Below are 12,512 nucleotides of genomic sequence, written 5' to 3'. Positions count from 1 at the left end.
GTGCTTTTTCCCAAGGCTTTCAGGTGCCCCCTCTGTCCCACTTGATCTCCCTGCCAGTCAGGGGGCTTCCTCTCTTTCACGGCTCCTTCCTAGGAGTACAGCTCCTGCCCTCATTCCTTTTTCTCACCTCTCCTCTCTCTTTCTCTTTCCTTTCTGTCCTACCCGGTTATATGGAGGTTTTCCTGCCCTTTTTGGAAGTCTGAGGTCTTCTGCCAGCATTCAGTAGATGTTCTGTGAGAAGCATTTTACATATTGATGTCTTTTTTTTATGTATTTGTGAGGAAGATGAGCTCCATGTTTTACTCCTCTACTGTCTTGATTCCTTCCATTCTTTTTTTTTTTTTTTTTTTTTGTCCTTTTAGGGCCACACCCACAGCACATGGAGGTTCCCAGGCTAGGGGCCTAATCAGAGTTACAGCTGCCAGCCACAGCCACAGCAATGAGGGATCCGAGCCGCTTCTGTGACCTACACCACAGCTCATGCAACAATGGATCCTTAACCCACTAAGCAAGGCCAGGGATTGAACCTGCAACCTCATGGTCCCTAAATGGATTCGTTTCCACTGCACCATGATGGGAACTCCAGCCTTCCAATAATTTTAAATTTTGGAAAGGATCTTATTTTGATGCAACTGTTACTGGTTCTGTTAAGAGTACTTTATTGGCTGTTACTACATTATAATAAATTTCTGATTATTTTGAAATATAAATTTGAATGATCTTAGAGCTGATGCTTCTTGCAGGAAAAATTGTCTTAAATGTTGTAACTCTTCTTACAAATCGGTTTTTTTGTAAGTCTGAATTTATGTTTAAATGTTAAAATATATAATGGCATTTTAATGTTTTCTCTGACATTTCCTGTAACTTGCAGAAGTTGTACAGGAAGCTGAAAGTGGTTCATGATTTGTGTATAGTTTAAAGTGCCTTTTATGAATTCTAGTACTGTATCTTCAATCACAAGGAAAAATAATGTTACAAGTATTTATCTGTTAATAATTGTTTCATGCAAGTTTTTAGATGAAAATAGTGTCTCTTCTGTGAAGTGTGAGGATCTTTATATTTAACTTCTATTTCCTAGCTTTTGGATATTTATTTTGTATTATTGCAATGATTTTCAAAATCAGTGATTCTAAATTATTTGAAGAATCCTAATTACTCTCTTAGGCAACATCCATGTGTACACTTTTATGCTGTAATTAGTTAATGGCAAAATGTTCTGCCTGTGTGGTGGCAGTTCTCCTCCTACCACTCAGACCAGGGAGTTAATATCTGTGTAGATCCAAGAAAGAAAAATTATGTAAGGTGACAGATGTTATCTAGAATTATTGTGGCAATCATTTTGCAATACCTATGAATATCAAATCATTATTTTGTACACTGGAAACTAACATAATGTTGTATGTCGGTTATACCTCAATTTAAAAATTTTAATTAAAGAAAATAATAATAGTTCCTACCTTGTAGAATTACTGGGAGGATTAAATTAATAACTGTAAAATGCTTAGAAACAAATTTATTTGTGCAGATGCTTCAGAAATGGGCTCTAGGAACTGATGGGCAGGCTTCTCCTACCATAGGCTACAGTGCTGTCCTTATGTGGATCACCTCTTTTCTTCCAGGGCCAGCTTCTCTCCTCAGGGTCTGGTACACAAAGGCCCCTCAGGGACCCCTGGGGCTTCAGACTGCTGTCTGCATGCATGTGCCTAAAGTCCAGACCAAGTGCTCAGCATGCTTGGTGTCCACTGTTTCCTGGCTGATCTGCACATTTCATTGTCCTTTTTATTTTTATTTATTTATTTTTGTCTTTATAGGGCTGCACCCATGGCGTATATATGGAGGTTCCAAGGCTAGGGTTCGAATTGGAGCTGCAGATGCCAGCCTATGCCACAGCCACAGCAACACCAGATCTGAGCTGTGTCTGCAACCTACACCACAGCTCAGAGCAACACTGGATCCTTAACCCATGGAGAGGGGCCACAGATCGAACCCGAGTGCTTATGGATACTAGTTGGGTTCGTTACCACTGAGCCACAACGGGAACTTCTGAAACCAATCTTAACTCCAGTAGTTCTCAATCAGGGGTCACTTTGCTCATCAGGATGGGCTACCTTGGGTTTTAATTATGTGAGATTCCAATCGAGCTGCTGAAAGCAAGAGTGACAAGATATATTAGCATCAAAAGTAGGCCCTAATCCTTATTTTTGTACCCTCACACATTGTCCAGTGAATTTTCTGGGACACTTTCCTAAGCAGTTCTGGTACCTGTTCCTCAGCTGTATCTTCCTTCCTTGGGAAAGCTAGACAGCTTGATGGTGGGAGGAGGAGTGGTGACATTGGACTTGGAAATTACCAGGTAAAACTCTGTTGCTCAAGTAGCAGTCTAAGATGGGTCTGGAATAGGGTGAAGTGTAGGTGCTTTGCTCCGCAGTCATTCAAGGATCCAAGTTGCTGGTAAGTGTTGACATCCAGTGGCACATAAAGGCTCACACTTGGTCCAGGGCTTAGAAGCTACCTGTGTACATGAGGGCTGGGAAAAGTAGTTTAATTCTGTGCACAGCATAAAGAGAGATGGCTTCAGTAGTCCCCTGCCAGCCTCTGCCACAAGAAATTTGCAAAAATGGGAGATTTTGAGTAAAGGTATATCGTGCATCCCTAGCCCTTGTGAGACAGGCATGGTCTTTTGAGGCAGACTTCCCTCCCCCCACCCCCCAACACCCTTGGCAGGCAGAAGTTTCCAGGCCAAGGCTGAATCCATAACTGTGAGGCCACCAGGGAACTTCTAGAGGCAGACTTTCCTGAGAGGCAGCTTTCTAGCTGTGATTCCTTGGACTCACTAATAGTGTTTGGTTCCCATTACAGCTTATATTCTAGGGAGATCATGCATGGAGTATCCAGCATCACGTAAGTGCCAAGCTGACTGACACTTCGCACTATAAATGAGCGAGTTGGCTTAGGCAGAGCTCCATCTTGGGCGTAGTTAGCGTGACTCGGTTGCTCACAGTTCAGCCGATCATTCTCGTGTATGCGCCGGTCAGCAATGTCAAATTCAGGACTGAGGAAGTAAAAGCAACCTTGACATTTTTCTCTTGACCTGTTTCACATTAAACAAGATTTAACATTACAAATGGTAATGTATGACATTACAAATGGTAGTGTATGGCATTAAATATTCAATGGCAGAAGGCTCATTTAAAACAATCAGTCTCACACCAAAACCCATGATATAATTAATTTTGGTGAATTTTAATCTGATTCAATTTTTTTTTTTTTTTTTTTTTTTTTTGTCTTTTTGCTATTTCTTGGGCCGCTCCCGCGGCTTATGGAGGTTCCCAGGCTAGGGGTCAAATCGGAGCTGTAGCCACCGGCCTACGCCAGAGCCACAGCAACACAGGATCCAAGCCGCGTCTGCAACCTACACCACAGCTCACGGCAATGCCGGATCGTTAACCCACTGAGCAAGGGCAAGGACCGAACCCGCAACCTCATGATTCCTAGTCGGATTCGTTAACCACTGCACCACGACGGGAACTCCTTAATCTGATTCTTGATGACAAGTAGGAGGTCTGTGACTATAGGACAAAAATCCTTGTGTATTTCACTTTGTCGGTATTGTAGAGGAAACAAGCTGGAGGAATTTCTGAGAGAGAGGATTTAGCTGATGGGGAAAGTACTGTAGGTGGAGTGTCTGGAAAAGTCCTAGTTGATGCCTGTGGCTGTGACCTAGTCATTAAAAACATTGCTTTGGAGTTCCTCTTGTGGCTCAGTGGTAACGAACCAGACTAGCATCCATGAGGTACGGGTTCAATCCCTGACACCGCTCAGTGAGTTAAGGATCTGGTGTTGCCGTGAGCTGCCATGTGGGTCTCAGATACAGCTCAGATCCCACATTGCTGTAGGCTACAGCTCTGATTCGACCCCTAGCCTGGGAACCTCCATATGCCACAGGTGCAGCCCTAAAAAGACAAAAACAAGAACACACAAAAAAATTGCCTTTCACTCATAAAAGAGTTCCAGTTTGGACAATACATAGAAACCCTGGTACCAGGGAGCAGTGCCTCTCTGGAACCACCATTGTTCGAAGTCTGGTTTGCAGCTTTGCAGAACTGGCAGCTCAGGGTTATCAGGACACTGAGGCTGATTGAGCCTGAGAGGAAGCTGAATCACACCAAGGAAATGGCAGGAGACTGATGCCTAAACCAGGACACTGTGTTTTTAACTTGTCATGAAGAATGTAACTGCCATGCTGAGTGGAAACCAATGTTGGTTTGTCAGTATGTTCTCTCCCTTGATGTGCAGCCCCCTTGGAAGGCTCAATATCCTTGGGATTATCAAAATCATGCTTTTTGTTGCTGAGGAGATCAAGGTGAGCCCTGTCAGCTGGAGGAGCTACAGTAAATTGCAAGGCAGATTTCAACACTTGGCATCTTCACAAAGCATATCCTATATATCCTACTAAGAGTTTTCCTTGACAACCAGGAAAGTGGCTTTGGTTCTCTCTCCAAAGAGATATTTGGGATCAGCATCAGCTACAGGTGAAGAAGAGGAATGTATGGTTCCAATCCACCTTATATTCTTTTTTTTTGGGGGGGGGGGCGGCACCCAAGGCATGTGGAAGTTCCTAGGCCAGGGATCGAACCCATGCCATAGCAGTGACCCAAGCTACTGCAGTGACAATGCCACATCCGTAACCCACTTCACCACAAGAGAATTCCCCACCCTCTGTTCTTTATATATTATGTCCCAGAGTTCCCACTGTGGCTCAGTGGTAATGAACCCGACTAGTGTCCTGAGGATAGAGCTTCCATCCCTGACTTCACTCAGTGGGTTAAGGATCCAGCATTGTTGTGAGCTGTGGTGTAGGTTCCAGACTCAGCTCGGATCCCTCGTTGCTGTGGTGTAGGCTGGCAGCTGTAGCTCTGATTTGACCCCTAGCCTGGAAACTTCCATATGCCACACGAGTGTGGCCTTAAAAAGAAAAAAATACTATGTTCCAGGTTCTCTTTCCCATCTGCAAGGCATATGGCAATGGCAGACATCCTGTGATGCCTGAGGTTCAGCCAGGAGCAGCGTCTTCTACTCCTTTCTTATTTGCAGAATTAGAGGTAAGAGAGATCCTAAATATTCTTGAATGTATTCAGTATGGATCCCACACCCCTGGGTTCCCCCCCATCCACCCCACTTCCCCATAGAAGATAGACACAATGGCCAGAAGAGGATTAAAATCAGCTTTATTGATGAATTGAAGAACACAGCTGGGATCTGTGGCCCAAGTGAGGCTTCTTTCATCCTCTCAGAAGTGATGACAGCTGAGCCCACTGGGTGGGGCTCCCCCAACTTACCCACCCCATCACAGAGCCAGGCTGGAACATGGAGAGCGGAGTCCTGGGTGGCCCAGCACGGGCAGGTTCTGCTGGGTCTGTTTACTGCATGTAGACTGGAAGCCCAAAAGCAGGTCCGAAGAAAGAGAGAGAGAGAGAAGAAGCAGGAGGACAAGTAAGCAGGGTCCTTGAGCATATTACCTCCGCCCAGTAGAGAAAGGCAGCCCCAGGAGTCTTAAGTTCATCAACCACAACCATCCCGAGGTCACCCAGGTGGAAGCTTCTCCCCTGTACTTTCCTTCCAAGCTGGAGGGTGCTCGGGAGATCTTTGGCCAAGCAAAGGAATGTACAAATAATGACAAGGCTTTCTTCCAGGGGTCAGGAGCCTAGGCTGCTCAGTGAACAAGGGGCCAAGGGCCATTTTATGTCAGTCTCCCAGTCTGCAGCCACTACTGTAAACAGAAGTGCTGGCTAGAGTTGCTGGAGGCAGGACTCTGGGTCTGTGGCACCTCAGGCCTGAAAACAGACCACTGAATTCCTTTCCTTGCCTGTGCTCTGGAGCCTGGACCCCTGAGGACTGCGGAGGAAGAACTCAACAGACTTCGCTCAGCCCCCAGGTGAGTGAAATGGACAAAGGGGGTCAAAAGCTACCATTTTCGTCCTAAGTCCTGGGCACGTAATAATGTACAGCATGGTGACTCTCCTCTAGTTCATGATTCTGTATTGTATATCTGCAAGTTACTAAGAGGAGAGTCAGCAGTCTTACAAAGTTCTCATCACAAGAAAAAAAATTTTAACAGTGGGAGACAATGGGCATTGACTAAACTTATCGTGCTCATCATTTTGTAGTATATGCATAAATCAAATCATTATGTTGTACACCTAAAAATACACCATTATATGTCAGTTATAGCTCAATAAAACTGAAAAGAAAACTTGAAGAGGCCACCACAGCTAGTGTACAATTCAGCAGGACAAAGAGAGCAAAGAGCAAAGAGAGCCCCTTTTACTCCATTTGGAGTAACACCTCTGATCTAACCATCAGGTGTGGAGTTGTCAGCTTTGTGGCAGACTAAAGTAGAAGGCCTGTTAGGCTATGCTGTATGGAGGGGAAAATAGTTGTAGAAAATAAGATTCTTCCAGGGGCCTGTGAACAGGTAGAAGTTTAATGGCAAGTGTTGCAGAGTTGAGTCTGATGTGGCTCCGTCTGGCACAGGAAGAGACATACTAACTGCTTGCATTCTAAATCCTTCTTCCTACCTGTTACGCAGAATACCCCTCTTCTGGCTTTTTTTTCTGGACTTTTCTGCTTCTCTGTTTATCTGGGTGCCACTAAATCAACCATAGCTGTCTTTAATGTTTGGGTGCATTTCTAGTGCACTCAACATTTTTGCTTTTAAACTGGGTGACTTCTGCAAAGGGTTAATCCTATCCATTACCTGTGATTTTTTTTTTTTTTTTTTCATACTATCACCATTCAAGGGTGACCTCATTTCATGGTACCAGATGGCACCTTTCTGTAGTTTTCAGCAGTCTTTTTATACACCTTTACTTTGAATAAAACTAAATGATTGCAGAAACATTTTTTCCCCAGAGTATTTTTATTAGGGATTCCTGCCACCATATTAACATATAAAACAATCTGAATGTTAACATAGAAATGCAAATTTCACTATACAAAGATAAGGCTCCAATCGCAGGTAACATGGCCCCCATATCTCTAGTATTTCGATGAAACCAATTCAGTTTGAATTCTTCCCAGAGTTGCCTTTATAAAGATATTAGACAAACCACAAAATATATTCCAGATACATAACATTTTACAGTAAGTTCCAAGCACAGACAGAAATACACGGTACTTCACCTACATGGTTTTCATGATCCAACTTGCATTAGCACTAAAGACAAGATTGTGTGTGTATATGTATTTGCCATATATGTGTGTATATAAAACCACACATGTCCACACGGTGGTTTTCATGAAAAATTGAAACCTTTGAGACTGGGTTTTATTCACTATGATATCTGAGGGAAAAGGAATAACAGCATGTCACAAATTTCTCAACTGGGGAAAAATAAAAACAACTATGGATGAAGGGCATATCATTTGTGTGTATACAAATACACACATATATACAGATTCATATATGAACACATATGTACCAATAATATGGAATATACATATACTCACACACTTGGCTTAGAATTCTGTATCTTACTATATTATATATTCTTCATCTTTGGAAGCAGTCTTTTCCTTTGATTCAGGCAACTGGTGACTCTCTTCTGTGACAACTTAAGCAGATTTTTCTAAAAACACTGACTATCTTGACAAAATGGCATTTCAAGATCTGAGTTTTACTTTTGGTAGCTATTGTTTAAATTCAGCAGACCCTATCCTGTCAGCTCCTTCGTTTAAAAACATTTCTATTCAACTGTGATTTTTTGCCTAAGAGGAAAGAGATGTTAGCTGGAAATGTTAAAATTATGTACTTACTATTCTTTAATATAAATCTGCATGGCTGGACTATGCATGATGTTTAGCCTCTTAGTGTTTTTCAATGTTTTATGATGGGTAATATATTACTTCCATAATTTTAACAACATTATTCAATATTAGTTTAAAAGGGCAAGGGCTAGATGATTTGTTTTGGTTAGAACTTCAAAGAAAATGGTATAAAGCATGATTAGAAGAGGGGATCTAATTTTGTGCAGACTACACTGGGGTACTCATGTCAGAAAGTATGACCTTAAGTCATAACAAGGGCCGGGTTGGGGGAACACCTCAATTTCAAAGGTGACCATCTGCACACTTCCCAAATAACCTATAGAAAAATGTTTTTCTACATTGGTATCAAATTTCAGGTATCAAATATTCTTTATTAAAAAGCAAAATAGATGCAAAACAACACCCTATCAACTTAATAGCAAATTAGATTATAATTGGATCAGCTGAAGACTTCATGAGCTGAGTTTTTAAACTTATTTACAAAATTAAATATCTGACAAAGTCGTTGGAGCTACAGGGCTGGAAGGGTTAGGGAGACAGGCAGCCCAATCCCTTTGAAAACATTCCATGCCTTCATTTACAGTCTATGGAGAAATTCTTAAGCTCCATCCACACTCATTTTCTCTTTTTTTTTCAGGCCATGCTTACAGCATGTGGAAGTTGCCGGATCAAATCCACACCACAGCAGCCACCCAAGCCCCTGCCGTGACCACAGTGGATCCTTAACCCACTGCACAAGAGAACTCCTCCCTACTCTTCTCTTTCACAGTACTGGTAAGTACTCCACAAGGAAGGTGTCACAGCCTTTCTGTCATGAATGTAATGGTATGAAAGAAGGTCCCCTTGGTCCCCTTTGTCCTCTCTACCATCTGAGTAGGGAGTCATTTCACTCCTTCACCCAAGCTGAAATGGTCTTTTACCTAATGAGTCCCCTCCACTGTCTTAATAAGAGCCCCGATTATGAATGAGTTAAGATCTTCAGGAATCCAGGAAAGGAAAAGAGTAGAATGATCACCACAAGGGAAGATCATAGGCATTTATCAAAAGCCAAGATCCATTCTTTCTCTCTCTCTCACACACACACTTCATTTTTTTTTTTAATTTAATTTTATTTTTTGTCTTTTCTAGGGCCGTACCCACGGCATATGGAGGTTCCCAGGCTAGGGGTCTACACCACAGCTCATGGCAATGCCAGATCCTTAACCTGCTGAGCAAGGCCAGGGATCAAACCCACACTTCTTTTAAAGTGTCTTCCACAGAATCTCAATGAATGGCATGAGGGACCAAAAAAAGTTCCTCAAAGTTTCTCCACTTTTATTTAGATCCACTTAAACACAGTCATGTCAACTCGGACAGCGAGCACACTGTTCTTTGCATCATTCAGTACCTTGCGTCACCATCACTTTTCATGAATTTTAGATGGTTTGTCTACCACCACCTCTTTCCTACCAGCTTCACCAGAACTCCGTTTTGCTACTTGCCATTTGTCCAGTTCCCATCTGCTTCTACTCTTGAGTTAATGCACAATACTATGCAATTAACTAGCATCTCCTTTAACTTGTTTCCTTTAAAGTTTCACTTTCTTTGAAGAACATTCTATCTCCCCAGCCAAAATACATGGACAGAATGGAAATGAAAGTAACAAGTCATCTTGTCCAAATACGTTGAAAAATGGACCACCCTGTGTCCACTTGATGCTCTCAATTTCTACATCCTCCAGGTCCATCATCCACTTCAGGAACTTACTCTCTACAGTGTTTTCCTACCTATTTTCTATCTCATATGCAGGTAACGACAAATTATGTGATTGTTCAGCAAAAAATATTTTAAAAAACAAACCCGTGCCAAAACATTAAAAGATTCCTGACATACCCTTTGTGCATTAGTCTTACAATCTGTACACTTAAATAACTCCAGGGGGCTTCGGTTTTTTGTGGGTTTTTTTTTTTTTTTTTGCTAAAAATTTACCAAAATAGTTGGAACACATAAAAATACTTTTAAAAAAACAAACAAAAGCCCAGCACAAATTTAGTTGTATAGGCATTGGTTAAAGGACATTGTTTTCACTAAGGATTATATTCAAAAAAACCTTCTTTTGGGTTTTTACTAAAATTCAGATTCTGAACCTTATAATGGTGCTATTAAAAAAAGGAGACATAAATTCAGCTCAGTGAATATTAATAGATAAAGAGTATGTCTGTACTATAAGAAAAATAAACATATTTTTGGTTATTTAGAGGCCGTCTTCCTGACCTGTAACTAAAATAACTGTATTTGATTTGAACTCATTTAATCGCAGTGAATGATGGAAAGCTAACTTAAAGGTGTGAATAATCAGTTACGACTGAGGAACACCTGTTGACGGTCCTGTGACCGTTCAGAACCAGGCATCTGCCAAAAGAACCAAATCACTAGTATTGAATATAGCCCTTAGTCATATGAGAGATGAGCTTTATGAGCAACCCAGCATATAGAGAACGAGGTTGACTTTGCCAGCCACCCACTCCTTGAGAGGACAGTAGTACTCATAGTGAAACTGCTCAAACTCGGGCGTCTGGCGGATTTCACATAAGAAGGAGAGATCAATACCTGACTCCAAAAGGAGGAGGAGCAGGGGAAATACAAAGAGCAGCAGGCCCAGGCCCACCACAAGGAGCCGGGAAAAACTCTTGACCAGTGGGTTCACCCGAATATGGCCACTCAGAATGTCATAGCTCCATGACAAAGCCTGGCGAGCCTCCTTCAGCTCCTCTTCTTCGGCCATTAAAAAGGCGTTTTCATCTGCTTCCAGTTCCTCAAACGAATCTGTGTCTTCTCTTTCCAGCTCCAGCCGAGATGGACAGTCAAAGAGCATGTCGATCTCATCATCATCAACTGGGGTAGGGAGCAGACTGGCACTTGGGTTGTATGCCAGTTCGGAGATGGTCAAGGGCTCCTCTTTTATTTTATCTTCCTCTTCACTTGAGGGTTCTTCATACTCGCGGGATTCCTTCACTGGTGAGCTGGAGATCAAGGGGGCAGAAATGTTATCTTCTTTGGGCAATGGAACACCTGTAAAGAGATTAGACTTTTCTTAATTTTAAATTTCCAGTTTTCTTTTTCCACAATCTGTAGATGGAAACAAACCAAGACTAACTAACACATGGAATTTAGGGAACCTATGAAATTGTTCTGTGGGATACTGACTTTTAACAGTCATTTCAGTAATAGATCCTATACAATAAGTTCTAAGGTCAACATGATAAATCCAAAATAACCAACATATCTCAAATGTTTTACAATATTTACATTTACATGTGTACCTGTAGCTTGAAAACCTCAAAATCTGGTCATGTCTTCAAGAATAAAATAAGAAATCACTAAGGTAATTTTGAGTATTGTCTTCTGGAAGTCAACCCTGTCATCCAATGAAGTATTGTAGTAAAATTAGAGTATCCACTATCCAGTGATAATCATTTTATTATGTATTTTTTCTAAACTTCATTCTAGGCACAATTTTGTGTTTTCTCATTTTATATAACTGCAGTCATATTTGTATGAACAAATTTATATATCTTGCTCCTTTAACATTTTAACTTAGACATTTTCTGTGTGGACATAAACTCCCACTGGCATTTATAATGGTTGCCTAATTTTCTGTTTATAGTTAATAACAGTATTAGTTGCTTATTGGCAAACATTTAGATTGCTTTATAGTTGTGAAAAAAATGCTATGAGACAGTTTTATATATGAGGACTTTTCCTTCTCTTTCAGTTCATTTGAAAAATTGACTAGTATGAATATTATTTCTTAAAGTTTATTGGAGGAAAGTTTTTTCTCAACCTCACATTTTATAGATGGGAAGTCCAGTTACCTGCTATCAGGCCTAAGACCAGCTCTCCTGATTTTGAGTCTTGGATTTTTAGTGGGAAATGAGGAGTCAAAGAAATGTTCCCCAGAATGGATCTACAGTATAATTCCATATTGGTAGCCAGGTACATTAGGTAACTGTAAGCCTGCTTTTAATGAATATATTTCAGGATTTCTCTCTCTTTAAGATGTGCAGGAAGTGATGTCCCCAGGATGGCAACCTTATTTATTCCTGGCTTTGTTTCCTCTTCCCCCAAGAACAACTAACAATTTATGGACAAGACACCACTGAGAAAATCCTAAAACTTATAAATGAGGCTGAAGTACCCTCCTGCACTACAGAGAACCAGGACAAACTACATTAGAAGGGTAAGAGGAACTGTTAAACACATTGCTCCTCCCCCAGGCTGGCACAAGACTACACTGAGAATTCTCCCCAGAGCCTCTGGTTCCTCCAGTGGGAAAAGAGAGCCTAGGGTGATATCTAGCTCCACCCCCCAGCATTATGCGTTACTTTATGGGAGCCCTTACTCTGAATTTCACCCTACAGTATCATGGGGTATCTCAACCACTGGGAATGTGTGATGGAGAAGTGGGGAGCAGCTTCCAACAATTAATTAGCACTCAGATTGTGGCAGACCAAGCTCCTACCTGTGGAGCCAAGTATTAGCTCCAACCAGTGGCTTTGCTCATCTGCAGAACCAAGTTGTTGGTGCATCTGAACAGGGAATTCAGTGGGGTGCAGGGTGGCCTGATTCAGGTCCTCAGAAGGAGGTGTTTTGCCAGCCCTGGAGCCTGGTCTACTCACACCCATGCAGAAGAACAGAGTCATAGC

At 41.8% G+C, this 12,512-nt stretch overlaps 1 protein-coding gene and 1 long non-coding RNA gene across 23 annotated transcripts in view; one reads left to right on the top strand and one right to left on the bottom strand.

Moving 5' to 3' along the window:
- The window catches only part of LOC110255670 (uncharacterized), an 88,073-nt gene that overhangs the window by 54,781 nt on the left and 20,780 nt on the right, over positions 1-12,512 (top strand). For 2 of the 5 annotated variants that reach the window (XR_002336310.2, XR_014817746.1), the window contains exons 2-5: positions 4,995-5,102; positions 5,694-5,935; positions 8,465-8,601; positions 10,652-12,046. This is a non-coding gene — a long non-coding RNA (uncharacterized LOC110255670). Of the gene's footprint in view, positions 1-4,994; positions 5,103-5,693; positions 5,936-8,464; positions 8,602-10,651; positions 12,047-12,512 lie in introns of those variants that run through there. The other 3 variants (XR_014817748.1, XR_014817747.1, XR_014817749.1) reach the window with 2 other exon arrangements.
- FRMD3 (FERM domain containing 3) overlaps positions 5,212-12,512 on the bottom strand; it is a 407,701-nt gene continuing 400,400 nt past the window's right edge. For 16 of the 18 annotated variants that reach the window (XM_021064660.2, XM_021064662.2, XM_084979808.1 and 13 more), the window contains one exon: positions 6,901-10,878. In XM_021064660.2, the coding sequence (XP_020920319.1) occupies positions 10,280-10,878 (599 nt within the window). In that variant the 3' untranslated portion in view covers positions 6,901-10,279. Of the gene's footprint in view, positions 5,435-6,900; positions 10,879-12,512 lie in introns of those variants that run through there. The other 2 variants (XM_021064663.2, XM_084979809.1) reach the window with 1 other exon arrangement.

Source organism: Sus scrofa, chromosome 10, assembly GCF_054392235.1.
Source record: "Sus scrofa isolate SSC_HxYL_T2T_F1_AM1 chromosome 10, Sscrofa_HxYL_maternal_Yorkshire_Landrace_v2.0, whole genome shotgun sequence".
Taxonomy (NCBI): domain Eukaryota; kingdom Metazoa; phylum Chordata; class Mammalia; order Artiodactyla; family Suidae; genus Sus; species Sus scrofa.
This window is presented reverse-complemented; position numbering and strand designations above follow the sequence as displayed.